Source organism: Amyelois transitella, chromosome 4, assembly GCF_032362555.1.
Source record: "Amyelois transitella isolate CPQ chromosome 4, ilAmyTran1.1, whole genome shotgun sequence".
Lineage (NCBI taxonomy): Eukaryota > Metazoa > Arthropoda > Insecta > Lepidoptera > Pyralidae > Amyelois > Amyelois transitella.
The window spans coordinates 6,635,959-6,650,974 of NC_083507.1; the positions used below are offsets into that span (position 1 = coordinate 6,635,959).

The 15,016-nt window shown below is 34.0% G+C and overlaps 1 protein-coding gene across 1 annotated transcript; it reads right to left on the reverse strand.

Moving 5' to 3' along the window:
• Positions 1 to 147: 147 nt before the first annotated feature.
• LOC106138635 (uncharacterized) lies at positions 148 to 14,567 on the reverse strand. Its single transcript, XM_060954723.1, has 13 exons — positions 14,499 to 14,567; positions 14,231 to 14,362; positions 13,735 to 13,880; positions 12,122 to 12,884; positions 11,649 to 11,861; positions 10,293 to 10,529; positions 8,697 to 8,882; positions 7,657 to 7,899; positions 6,718 to 6,972; positions 5,795 to 6,014; positions 4,068 to 4,207; positions 3,650 to 3,718; positions 148 to 3,290 (listed from the first exon to the last, which is right to left on the reverse strand). The coding sequence occupies exons 1-13, from the start codon at positions 14,505 to 14,507 to the stop codon at positions 267 to 269; spliced, it is 5,637 nt and encodes a 1,878-aa protein (XP_060810706.1). The 5' UTR covers positions 14,508 to 14,567; the 3' UTR covers positions 148 to 266.
• Positions 14,568 to 15,016: the final 449 nt, after the last annotated feature.

Below are 15,016 nucleotides of genomic sequence, written 5' to 3' on the forward strand. Positions count from 1 at the left end.
AAGCATCGGTTAACTTATAAAATAAAACCATTAAAAGTAGAAAATTCGGGGAATTTGGTTAAGTAGAATGAAACTTTTTAATAAATTTATTTCAATAAATCAATAAATAATAATTTTATAAAAAGAATTTTACATAAACATCAGGTATGTGTTCAAACAATAAAATATAAGTTATCAGAAAAACAGGTATTATCTATATATGTATAACATGTCTCAGTTAAATTTATTCGTGACCCTAGAGTGAGTTATCATACTAGCGAAAATTATCAGTAAAGACTTTTTGAATGTACAGGACAAACTCTTGCATTTAACGAGTCACAAGTACATTTCGAGTGAAAAAATTTATTTTCTATATTGTCCACCAACATTTTTACATGACATACAGGAACTAAATTACAATCACAGCTTAATGATTGTGTTTTGTGCATATTTGTAGGGTAAGATAAATGAGATTCACTTCGAATATTACTCTTCAGAATTGGCTTTACACGACATTCACAAATGTCATCTTTTTCAACTTCCAATTTGTTGTCGCAGATGTGTAAATTACTATTTGAAGTATTTGCAGAATTATTTGAAACCATTATATTTCTATTCGAAGATTTAAGAACTATTTCTTCGCCTTCATCAAAGAAATTGCTTTCAATATTCTTTGATCTTTGGTTTCTATGTGAAATAGAGTTTTCATGTAATTTATTATTAGCAGGTCGGTTTTTGTGTTTTTTTGATACATTGTTCATAATATAAGTATAATTTTTAGATTGTTTATGGTCTTTAGTCAAATCATTCCACAAGTTGGTAATTTGGTTATTATTTCTCATAACTGTTGACTTTATACATGTACAAGTACCAAGAGCACATTTACATGAACAATCCACAGTATAGCCTATATATGGACAAGATGATTTTTCATTATGTTCGACTTTGTTTCGCTCTGCAATATTATTATCATTATTCTTAGAATAATTTGAAAATCCATTATTTTTAACTTTATAAATATGGTGATTAACTAAAACTTCTGGTGTTCCAAAAGTACTCATTTTAGAATTACAATTGCAACTATCTATTTCCACAGAATTGTAACCCCTTTCTGTGACACTCTTCATCGATTCTGATGTTTGGACGTTTTTTGTTTCTTTTTCCATAGCATCACATGATTTTGTAGCCATTCCCAAATTAAGAGGTACTTGAGCTGACATACTTTGCTTGAGTATAATTGACTTATTCGAATTAGATTTTGTCAATTTTTCAATATCATTTGTGAGATTTGTATCAAAGGAAATTTTAATCTCATGTTTGTTTAGTTCATCATTTATATCCTTTTCTGGTACCTCGTCTTTACGTACCTCATTCATTTTATTCTTTCTAGCTACATCTTGACTCTTGCAAACATTTTTAAGACGTTGAAAATCTTTCTCTATCAGGCTATATATTTCATCCAAAACTTTTGGCAAGATACAATCTTGCTTTTGATTGTCATTTCCACACAAACATTGGACTCTTTTAATTTTAGTTTTTAGATATTCTTGTAATAATGTATTTGCTCGATTCCAATTTCCATTTGAATGCTTTCCTTCTTTGCAATTACATGATATTTCATTTGTACTAGTAGAAATAATATGTTTAACTCGTTGTAGTATAGTAGAAAATAACTTTTCTTCTTCATCAAAAGGTAAAATTGAAAATTTACAGCAAGAATGTTTTAATTCTTCTAATTTGCTCCGTAAATATTCTTCTAGCAAATAAAAAGTATTAACTTCTAATTCTTTCGATTCAATCTTAGTACCACTATTACAACAAATACAAGGTAGTTCATTATTTAGAGAAACCTCTTTAAAACTTGGGACATCAAGTTTTTTATCGCTTGTTAAATGATCACCTCGTTGTTTTTTGAAATTATTTTCCATATAATTTTTAAATTGGTCAAACTCTACATGACATTGACAAGACTGAACATTGAGCTGCTCATTTCCATGAGAACCATTTTTTAAAGAATCGTTGAAGGTTTGTAAGTTACTAATTGATGGTAACTCAGTTTTATGTTTTCTGTTCGAAATACTATTTTTGTCATCAAAAACCTTCTGAGAGCTAATGTTAGCCAGAGTAACACCCAAAAGTTTAACATAGTAATCACAGTCACTAGGAAATAAATCAGATGATTTCACGATTTGATTAATAGCAGTTTCAGTTTTATGGTCAACTTTATTGTCATTTTCTGAGAGTCGTTGATTCTCATTGTTGCTTGAAACATTTGTTTTCATTTTTAGTAACGAATCATTGATATAACCGTATCTCTTTGATGATTCCAGTCTGGATTTTTTCTTGTCAGGATTTAATATATCGGTTCTTTTACCTGAAGATTTTTTACATTCACAGGATTCTGAATTGATACATTTGAAAAGTGAGCTTGAATTGTCCTCTTTTTTATTTATTTTTTGTTGCTTTGTACTAGTACACTTACATTGATCATTACTTTTTTCCAAATTAATCGCACCCATATATTCTGATTCTGTTGCGTTTGTAAGCAAATTTGTATTAACATCTGTTGATGTATTTTTACTTATGTCAGAAATAAATTTTGTACGGCTAACATGATATACTAAATTCGGTTGAATTCCACGTTCTGATTTATTAAACTCGTAATCTTTTTGTTGGGTTTTATTTGTATCCAGAGTCGTCGTTAACTTACTCTTGCTATCAGGCAATCCTGAAGTAGCTATTAAATTACTTTTCCATTCGGTTAGTTTTTCAAAAAGTTTATCTATTGATGTGTTAGATGGTATTTTATGGAAACAAATACAACCACTTGTACATGATTTATGCGTCTTATTCTTATCGAAGTTTGTTTCTATTTCTACGCTCAATGGTTTTGGACTTGAAATTTGATTGGACATAGTTCTGGATTGCTTATGTAAAGCTTTGTCTTCGTTGTCAGCGCTTGATTTATGTAAAGGTATGTCTTCACCTGCTAATTTAGATATTGGATTTTGATTTCCGCAAAAACAGGTATTGACAGCAAAAGCCTGTACTGGGCCAAGTTTTTTAAGATGTTTATTAAAACGATCTGTTTGTTCATTTAAAACTTTTCTTGGGTTTTTTTTTGTAAGACTATTAACTTCCACGTTCTTTTTTCTAATTGATGCATGTTTTGAAAGCTGTGCTGGATGCTTTGATACTGTTTCTGTATTTACTGTCCGATTCAGAGATTTAGTCTCCTTATTACTAGTACATTCAATATTATTTGATTCATTCGGCTTGATTTCTTTAGTCACCATTGGTGATTTATACTCCTAAAATACAATAACGATTCGTAAATATATTCCCTTTATAAGCTCTTAATCTGAGTTGATAGTGAAGAATTCAAAATCATGATTAAAAGTAAAGCTATTTGACTGTGTTTCAGAGTTTGATTTCTATATAAATATTATTCATGGTTGTATTAATAAATAAAGTAACTCTCGGAAATATGGAAAACAAACAACAGTCGTTTTTAAAATATTAAAAATTACATCAAGTTTGACTTTTGCGGCCTATAGAGGACCTATACTAATAAAATTAAGCTTGACTGCAGATTTGTCAGCTTGTTATGGTTTGGTTACACTTATAGTTAAATGATGCAACATACAGTTGAATGTTTAAACATACATACCGATGGACGTTGGACGATTTGAAAAATCTTTTCCTCCATTATTTTCAAATCTTCTTTTTTCAAAGATTCCTACAAGCAACAATACATTACAACAAATCTCAAAACATTATTTCGTAGACAAGTCGTTTGTATAAGACAAAAAATAAATGCACATAATTAGGTTACATCATTAAACATAATTATGAAACCGAAACCGCCGAGCTTGCATGGAGAGAGTTATGAATGTGGATGAAGCGAAGGAAGTATGCAGAGATCGTGGCAAGTGGGAAGAGGTAGTCTCTGCCTACCCCTCCGGGAAAGAGGCATGATTTTATATATGTATGTATGTGCACCTACAAGTTACTGAATTTTAAGTTATTGTAGAGTCTATTGTAGATCTCGTGTGTATATATATCTCTTTAGAGTTTATTAAATGTACCTTCTTTAAATCTTCTATTTGAACTCGGAGCTGCGTAACGTCTTTATAAGTCTTCCGCCAATATGTAGATATCGGTCCATCTTTATCAATAAATCGTCCGTTGTTGAGTGTAGGTTGGTTTACAAAACATGGAAATACAGCTGAAAATAATTTTGATGAACAATGAGAATATAATTTTAATTTTAAACGAAAAACATAAATAGATAAAACTCTATTGCACCATAAGAGTAAAACATCATCATGTGTCAAGTGCCTCCATCCAATATACAGGGTGGACCAAAAGTCTGTTAACATTTGTATCGGGTGCCGCGTCTAGAAGTAGCGGCGGAGGGAGGTAGAGGGGTTACGCATTGCAAGACCGGCCAATGGGAATTTAGTACCATGGCGTCGTTCAGCGGTAGTCAACGTGCGTATTGTGTACACGAGTACTATCGAAACAACGATTCTGCGGTCTTAGCTCAACGAAAGTTTTGCAATTATTACAAGATACGACACAAAAATCACGCTCCATCAGTTGTGTTAATTAAAAAATGGGTGCTCAAGTTTGAGAAGACGGGTTCAACAATGGATTTACCTCGATCTGGTCGGCCTAGAACCTCGAGGGATCCAGAAAACGTGGAGCGAGTAAAATCGTCTGTTCGTGACCAACCTGGACTTTCAACTCGAAAGCGGTCTGCTGTCCTTAACGTGCCAAGAACATCATTAAACCGTATTCTCAAGAAAGATTTACATCTTCATCCCTATAAAATCCAAATGGTGCAGGAGTTAAGACCTCTAGACCATGCCACCAGGTTGCATTTTGCAAACGAAATGATAGAGCGGTTCACCAGCTTTACAAACATTTTTTTCTCAGACGAGGCACATTTCCACCTAAATGGGCATGTGAATAGACATAATTGTCGTTATTGGAGTGACACCAATCCTAGATTAAAACATCAAAAACCCCTTCATTCACCCAAAGTCACGGTATGGGCTGCTTTATCAGCAAGAGGCATTATTGGTCCTTACTTTTTTGAAGACTCAAGAGGACATGCAGTTACGGTGAATTCCCAGCGGTATATTACCATGTTAAAAAACTTTTTTTGCTCCAGCGCTGCAGGATTTTGTTGGTTTCAATCAACGCTCATGGTTTCAGCAAGATGGAGCCACTTGTCATACATGTAATGATTCGTTAAGGGCAGCTCGTGACATTTTTGGCCCAAAATTGATATCGAAAAGAGGGGACATTAACTGGCCGCCTCGTAGCCCGGATCTATCCCCAATGAATTTTTTTCTTTGGGGATATCTTAAGGCTAAAGTTTACGATACCAACCCAGTAACTCTTGACGAATTAAAGGATTGTATTCGCAAGGAAATCCAAAACATTTCAACAAAAACATGTAGAGCTGTTGTCGAAAATTTCCGCTCTAGATTGCAGCAATGCCAGAATAATGAAGGACTGCATATGGATGATGTGATCTTTAAGAAATAAATTCCCCTTTTGTGTACTATCTAAAACAATAAACTATTTTATTATACTATCATTAGTTTTTTTTTAATCATCATTTTAAATATAAACGAACTTTTGGTCCACCCTGTATTTTAATATTCATACCTAATTTTTGAAAAAACAAACATCCAGTTTATCATCTTTGGAAATTGAAGTTTTCGTGACGAAAGATTTTAAAAATCAAGAAATCAGTTTAGTTATTGTTAAAAACAGTTGCATAAAACAAATCAAAACATACCTGTCTCCTGTTTGCAGTCGCAAGGGGGTGGGCCTGATTTAACAGCATCTTTTGCGCGTTCAACAAGTTTGTCTGCTCTCTCCTGGAATAATTGCTCGGCCAACTTGTTGGCAAGCTTCTGAGCCCGACGTTCAATGGCTCGTTCTTGCCAGCCCTCCGTATTGGCAGTGTCAGTATCCGGAATCGATCTCATTGTGTCCACACACGAAATACCAACCCACTGAATAATTCACAAATATATTAATTCATTCATCATTTTATATCTTTATTCGACCACGTACCAAAGACTTTTTTCTGTGTTATAGGGTACATTTGTTTGAGAGCTTATAGAGGCTGAGGAAATTCTTTGTGGGAAATTATGTACATTCAACTAGATGTATAACCAAGATCCAATACGGGTTAGGTTCCCTTCCATATCTCTTGGGGAAAAGAGCAAACGCCAGGAGAAAAAAAAATGTAAATTTTATTTATAAACGTACAAAAAAATATGTTTTTATTATGCAATGCAATTTGCACCATGCAATACAATAAGTACTTAAGAAATACTTCATTCCCTTTTAATTTAATCTTTTGATAAGCGATGCACTGCACCATTTTCTTCAATAACGTAAACTTTACAATTATCCAAACTTAGAATAGAAATGTTGACAAGATAATACATTGTTGTGATTAATTATTAGTACGAAATTCTACGCTGAAAATAGTGTATTCGCGTTTTATACGGCAAGAAACGCGCCTGTTGTTTGACAGTTTTAAAAGGTCTAGATAGCTACTACATTTGGAACGTGTCATTTTATTATTTATCAGATTCACTAATGGCTACTTTTAACAAAATTTATATTTGACAAAATGTAAAATACCCTCCTATATTTTACATTTTGTCAAATATAAATTTTCACATGAATTCATAAATAAGTACTTACTTTGGCATGATATTTTTCAATAGCGGTAGCTATAGCAATATCCAGTTCTCCAATCAAGAGTTTGGAGAAGTAACTGCGGAGGTTGCTTTTAACTAAACTTCCTTTGTCCCAATTGTGTTTGTCTTCCAAACACTTCAAGTACTGGCACGGCATTTGTATTGCAACATCTCCTAGCTCTGCTTGTAACCCTCCAAAGAGATCCGACAATAAATTCGACAGCAATTGGCTCCGTAGGGAAGTACAGGAACAAGACTCCTTAAACGCAAGTCATCAAATATCAGCGTTTATGCGAATTATTTATTATCATTGCGCATCAGCACATAATTACGTACTTTATGATAAGCAGCCAATTTTTATCAAATTATAAATTTTGAGATAAATGTAATCGTGATTCACGTTTCATGACTGTATGGGCAAAATTTATTTTAAAGCCATAGAAATCAGTTTTGTACAGTATGATAGAAATGACATATTATACTTTAAACTATACGAATGATGTATCGCAAAGCTTTCAAATAAATCTAAGAATTGAGATGGAATAATGAAACCATCAGTTGCGAACTCAAATTGGCCAGTACTTACCACTTACAGTACTACAGTCTTATTTTAAACCCAATTCTATGATTAAAATACAATAAAGGTTGGCATTATGTATCTATTATTAATTAGTTTCACTCATCAGTATTTTTCAAAAAAATAATCAGTACAATTATTTTCCTTGTTGATCAGCCTTCTAGTGTTTGTCCCAGTATATGAACAGGACCGCCGCGATCCAGAAATTGGCAATTTTTGCCAATTTTACATTTTTTCGCTCCTAGTTCAAAGCATGGGTTTTTAAACGGCACCTTCTCGAGAACGTTCTCCTATTAAAAAACTGTGAGCAAGTTACTCGACAGTGATTTTTGTTTACTTTATTTTACAATAGACAATCAAACATACCAATAATTTGTCTTCAGGTGAACAAGTACAGAGGGCCGCAAGAGACGGCGTCCTCTTAGCGGTGACAGCGGCGTCTATTGGTATCTTGCACTTGCACTCCATAACCTTGTCTTTGAGTGCAGCAAGTCTTTCCTTGGCCTTCTTCAGCTCATCCATCTTCTTCTGCATGCGCAGGTCACAGGAACCCTGACAACCTTCTAAGTCTTCGACCAAGCCCAATTTTTCACTTCTTAAACTTTCGAGCTAGAATACAAATACTTATAACTGTATAATCTGAAAGTACTGCTTCTTCTTATTCCTTAAAAAATAATCTTAATAAATTCTTTCTCGAGTCTTGTATAAGTTATTAATAAATACATGTATGTTTATATATTTTACTTTATTTATATTTGTTATTCATTAATTTATAATTTACGTCTTAAGTTACCATATGTAGTAAATGACCTGTTGTTCACCCTTGCCTCAATTTTGTATGCACTCCGCTAAATTTCAAGTTGGCTCAGTTAGGGATAAGTCCGCCTTTCTACGGTTTTATATTTGTGCTCCTTTATTGAATAATAAAGCAATTACTTACTTACTTTCTGCTTTAAAGTTTTAAAATTTATTCAAAAAAAGTTGAACTCCAAACTACAAAACAAACGTATACAATCAAATAAAAAGTAAATGATTTATTTCGTATTTTTTGCAGACAGAAACGCGCCTTCAATGCGTGTTCAAGAGACCTAGAGAGATTCTGTTCAGTCTAAGCGTTCATTTTGATAACAGAGAGTTCATTTAGATCAATCAACTTACCCCCTGTGGATAAGGAATAATTTAGCATAAGATTATTGCATCACTTTAAAATATGTAAAAAAAACTAATCCTAACCACTAATAAATCCACTTATAAATATAAAATAAAACTAATCCTTAAAAGGAATTGCTCCATTAATCAAATTTTGTATCATTACAAAGTTCGAATCACCACGACTTGAATTATCATTATACCTATAGTTTTCTGCGAGCCTTTTCTTATAATTTATAAAGAAACAGTACAGATACCTCGGCCTTAATCTTAATATTGTCGTTGTCCTCCTTAAGCAACTGTTTGGAGACAGTCTCCACCTGTTCCCGGAGCGCGGCCAGCTCAGCGCGTAAGGCTCGCTCCACCTCTACAGTGAGCGCGCGCACTGAGTCCACTTCACCTTGAATCACTACAAGCTTTCTGCGGGTCTGCTCTTCTTTAAACTAGAGGAAAAAACGCATTATGTAAGTATAAAATATACAAGGCATATAAAGTTAGTCCACGAAATTCTTCGAGATAAGTCATGTTCGAAAATAAAGTACGGCCGGGTAAAACGAGAAGTCTTGTTAATAACCATTACCATAGGAATTTCGGGGAATACTCTTTTTAGGATTTGGGGTAAATTATACCACATAAATAAAATGCCAAATTTCAAATATCTCGACCTCTCTAGTTTGAGCTGGGTGTTGATATCCCAGCAGTCTACTGTCAGTATGTTCCATAAATACTTAAAACAAAAGATTAAAATAAAACTGCAAAGTATCTAATTCACGTTGACTTTTAAGCTTGTTGGTTACACATAGTATGACTTTTTGTCTACAAACTGACCTAAGCTCCTGACTAATCTGGTTCTTGAAAATTTGTTTTAATTTTTGCCATATAGAACTTGTAATTTATTCATCGATTTCAATTTTGTCACCACTACAAAAACTATACAAAAGTTAGCAGACTTACTAATTATTTTTATAGCATATATGTATATTGTATATTTTTTATTATACTTCTTAGGTGGCGCATCTGACACATAGCTTTTGGTTGTATGTAAGTGATTTTTTCAGTTTTTTTGTGTTATTTTAATTTCGAAAAAATATATATATATACTTGTTATAGCTTGTCCTTGTTATATTCCCGCAATTCACTTTCAATTTAATCATTCTAACGTCAAAAATAAGCAAAACATAACCATACGCTTTTAGCAACAAGGTGATAATAATATACAAAACTAAACTTCTCGAAAAGGATATACTTATTTACTAACATTATATAACTGGCCAATTATATTTACCTTTCCATTATAAATATGACTTCAAAGAATTGGTCAGAGTCAATATGTGCGTCAAAGAAAATAATGTAATCTATATCAAAAGCATGAATCATCAATCTATGTATACATTATTTTATTACTCTGCGAGGTTTCAGGGTGAAAAAAAATGTAACCTCAGTTCACAATCATAAAAATTTACATTATTTTTTGGTGAAGGGCTAACAACTCGTCACTAATAATGTTAAAAATACCTAGTGGTTCTTAAACAGTTTATCAGTAAATGCTTTTGACAAACTTATTTAAATATAGGTACTTAGAGAAGGTATAAAAAGGCGTGGGTATTGCTGTAATTTACATTGTTGTCTTTCTTTATAATATATTACGGAATGCCTCCACTCAATATAACTAAACAAGCAACATAATATAACTTGCAACAGCAGAAGAACGCAGGCTAGATAGAACAACTTTTTGAACTTTAACCAGCTGAAAAAAAAAACTCCGTCGCCATCCCCCTCTTTTAGCTCTTTTACCACATTATAAAGCACAGACAAAAAATAATTACCTTTATAAAGCTATTGCAGTAACTTACTTGAAGATCTCTATCCAACTGTGCGACCTTGATGTGCTGCTCGGTGACGACGGCATCGCTGCGGGCGGCTTCCTCGCTCAGCCGCATTCGGACACAGGCCAATCCACACATCTCCTTCTCCACTTGCACCAAATTCTGGCGATCTTTCTCAGTCGCCTCCCCTCTCTCTTTGAGCACTTTTGCCAGATTCAAACAGACGACCTTGTAGCTGTTACGATTTTCTATTAGTTTCTTTGTCTATAAAAAGATATATTCTATTAAAATTTGGAGACGGACTTCCTTAAGAATTCGTAACCCAATAGTTCATTAACTGAATAAAAGGAAAAAAGTTCTTAGATAGCTGAAGATTTCCATGTCAAGTCAAAACATGACATACCTACAGATAATTTTCAGCTTCGATTGCCACACAAACGAAATCGTGAATAATGATGATAACAAGGGAGTTTACAGCTTCATTAGACAAATTTAGCAGAAACAGAAATCAAAAAGTATTCAACGATACAATGTCGTCGCACTGTTTGAAATTTAATATGCCTATCTAACAAAGAATAATGTTAGATACATACATACATAATATCACACCTCTTTCCCGGAGAGGTAAGCAGAGACTACCTCTTTCCACTTGCCCCGATCTCTGCACACTTCCTTCGTTTCATCCACATTCATAACTCTCTTCATACAAGCTCGGCGGTTTCGGGTACTCTTGACCTGACCCTTTACCAGAACGTCCTTAATTTGATCAATATACGTTCGTCTAGTTCTTCCCACTCCGACCTTTCCCTCCACACTCTCATTGTATATCTGCTTAGTCAACCTGCTTTCATTCATCCTTTCCACATGACCAAACCATCTTAATATACCCTTTTCTATTGCTGTACTACATCTTCTTTCACATCACAACATTCCCTTATCACGCTGTTCCTTATCCGGTCACTCAATTTCACACCCATCATACTCCTTAAAGCTCTCATTTCCACTGCATTTATTCTGCTTTCGTGCTTCTTTTGCCATACCCAACTTTCACTCCCATACATTAATGTCGGGACCAACATGCCCCTATGCCCAGCCAGTCGAGTCTTTTTGGATAGTTTCTGACAGCTCATAAAGGCATGCAAAGCTTCACCATGTTGCCCGCGTTCACTCTCCTTTCAATATCACTATCACACTTGCCATCTGATGTAAACTTTGATCCTGATATACAAACTCTTTCACTTGTCAACTTTTTCCCCTTCAATCAAAATATTACATGCTGTCATTTCTTTCTCCATTTCAAATACCAGTGTTTTAGTTTTACTTACGTTAATAATGTTTGATAAGCATATTAAATTTTATAAAGCTTATATAACAAACCGTCACCTGTTTAGCAATGTCATACTCTTTCTCCTCGGCAAGGGCCAACCGGCGCTGGTAACCCAGCTCCAGGTCCTTCCACGCCGCCTCCGCCCGCTCCAACAGTTCGGCCCTTTCTGCCTCCCGCCGTGCCAGCTTGGCTGCACGGTTACGCAGCTCTGTGGTAGCCTTATCCAGTTCCATCAGGCGCTCCGCACAAGCAGAATCCATACAACAGGCCTACAATATTATATTTGGTATATTTCAGCAGTACAATTTTGGGTGATTTCCTATAATCAAATCATAGATATACTAGTAACTATGACTACATAGAATCTGTTCTACATATTTTGTTCAAAAGTTGAATCTTTGGAGCAAATATATTTTGACTACATACAAAAAGTATATATTATTTCGCTTTTCATAACCGAACTCAGATAACTTAATTCACTTAGTCATCTTAGTTAAAACATGTTTGTAGTCAAAAAAATGTTACTTACTGCATCAATCTTTTTCATAACATTTTTCTCTGCCTCTCTAGGTTTCTTTCCCTGATGTCGACCACATGTTGATTGATTATCAAACCTCATCACTACTTTCGTCTCTGGAGGCAACGTTACTACGGGCCCTTTTAGCGAACCAGTGTCAAAATTATCATAATTTTCGCAATCATTACAATTGTCTACACTTACTCGTCTATATATTGGACTATTCGAGCATGCAGCTGTGATAAATGGACACTTCGAAACGCTACAATATCCTTCTTTACCATCAGGATCGTTGAAAATGCAAAAACTAGAATCGTGAGCAATTGTACCTTCATTATTTAAAACATTGTGAACATGATAAGAGGATTTACTTTCACCTTTCTTAGCATTTTCGGTTTCATGTGTACAATTTACCGAAGGTTTTGACTCTTTATTGCTCAAATGAGACCGCATCGCTTGGCCAGACTTTGATTCTTTATGACCCACATGAATGCATTCTAAATGAGTAAAATTATCATTATTCACTTGTGATTTTTGCGTACGTGTTTCCAAATTAGACTTCGAGTCACCGTAAATTTTTTTAATGCATCTTATTGGAATAGATTTTGAGTCTTGATTAGATTTATGTGTACATTCTAAGTGTTTACTTTTTAGATAATTCACAGATTTATCATTTTCAGATTCGTCTGCAGGACTTATTATTTTTATTTTTGCATTTTGTGTAATTTTTTCACACTCGGCACGCTCATGATCATCCAATTTTTCTTCAATAAATCTATATAAAAGTAAACAAGCATGGATATTTTATCTAAGTAGTAGACACGACATAAATACGTCTCTTTCCCTTTGTTTGCCAGTAGAAAGATAAGACTACATCCTCTTACTGGCCAATAATTTGAATTTATTTTGATTTGACTTTATAAATTTAGTTCTCACGTATATAATGATAACACCTTACACACATGTGCTGTGTGATTCTCGGCACCAATGAAAAAAAGAATAGGACCACTCCATCCCTTTCCCATGGATGTCGTAAAAGGCGACTAAGGGATAGACTTACAAAGTTGGGATTCTTCTTTAGGCGATGGGCTAGCAACCTGTCACTATTTGAATCTCAATTCTATCAATAAGCCAAATAACTGAACGTGGCCATTCAGTCTTTTCAAGACTGTTGGCTATGTCTACCCCGCAAGGGATTTAGACGTGACTATATGTATGTATGTATGTATGTATGTATCTTACACACAAAAGCAAAGTTTTGTTAGAAACACTATTCAGGCTCCCAAGAAAGTAATAAGGCCACGGGTAATAGAATGGTGTAAAATATAAACAGCTTAGACATTCAGACTTCACTCTATTTTAAAGCAAAGTTTAATTTTTTTTAGCAATGTGGTTTGTTTAACGTAATTTCCAGAGAATGACAGATATCTTCTACGTAACTTTATTTAAAGTACTATAATAGTCAGTGTTTTCAACCTGACGGTCTTTCTCTCAGTGGGTACCGAGGGAAACACCGTCAGATTGAAAACTGATGTCAGACTAAAGCCAAGCTAAGTGTCGCACTTCTTGTACTATTAGCTCTACGAGTGCACGATGCAGCATTAAAATTTAAATGAAAAGAATACCGATAAAGACTATCAGCGGTGGAGTGTCCAAGTTCTTGCCAAGCCAAGAAGGCGCAAGCAAGATGCCGCTCTTCCGGAGACTGAGTGATGATCTTGTTCACGTCACGAGTGTTGTCCAGACGATCGTGGGCGTCTTTTATAGCTGCCTGTACAAAAAATAAATGACGTTCTACTAATAATACAAAAAAATAGAGCACACAGAGATACCTTTGTGCCGTGTGGTTCCCGGCATTTTAGGATTGGACCACTCAGTCTCTCTCCCAATGATGTCATTTATGGCGACTAAGGGAATAGGAACATTCATCAAGTGCAGAGTCACTGCGTGTAAACACTTATCTAATCAACGATAATCATTTGATATTAGCTTATTCTAAAATTGTATTGAAAGCGCAGCATAATTTGGATGCATTTTCTATAAAAATAAAATATCAAAGTGAGTACTTATGAAAGTACATATTATCAAAACATGACTGTTTTGTTAATATGTATTCTTTACCTTTAAATCAAGAAGAGGGTTTCGTTGAAGAGCTTTGGATATATTCCAAAGTATCAGTGTATTCATGGACGCTTCAGTTCCCACCATGGAGGCAATTCTAATGTCCCCCACCTGTGCATCGCCATCTTTTTTCTGCAAATAAATGAACGGGAATAATGATACGGGATAGACAGAGTTAATAATCACTAGACTGAAAGAAAGTAGTAGATAAAGTTTTTAAATATAATATTAACATATTGTTTGTAATACTTTATTTGGATGCATATACCGTGTTCATCCTGCAGAGTAGTAGAATCCTATTTAGTATACCACCGAAAAACTATACCAGTTTTTAAACACATAGACATTATTCCACATATGAAGAAAAAACATGAATAAATTTTGTTTAAAGTATTGTGATAACTATTTATTGATAATTTAAACCTATGTGTAATACAATAACATTACGGACAAAAAATTTTGACAATGTCAGCAATATCCTGATTTCTGATTTCAGAAAATTATTTTATCTAGTTTTTCCTCTTTCATGTTACTATAGTACTTACCTTTTTGGTGTTTGCTATGTTTAAACTTTTTGCTCTTGGGTTATGTTATATTGGTCCTTGCATGGATCACGGCTGTTTATTACTTTATAATTACAAATAATATGGGTAACAGTCATCAAAATGTATATTGATTACAGTATCCCTAGCTTTACGTAGGGGCCTGAAATATGAAGAAACGTTTTGAAAGATTACTAAAGTAATATTAATTCTGAATACTTTTACATTCAGCATTAAGATAAGT

Coding starts and splice junctions, on each gene's coding strand:
- LOC106138635 (XM_060954723.1), bottom strand. Junction 12,885..13,734: donor ACCGCTGATAGTCTTTATCG/GTATTCTTTTCA, acceptor ACTTTTATATAG/ATTTATTGAAGAAAAATTGG. Junction 4,208..5,794: donor CGACTGCAAACAGGAGACAG/GTATGTTTTGAT, acceptor AATTATTTTCAG/CTGTATTTCCATGTTTTGTA.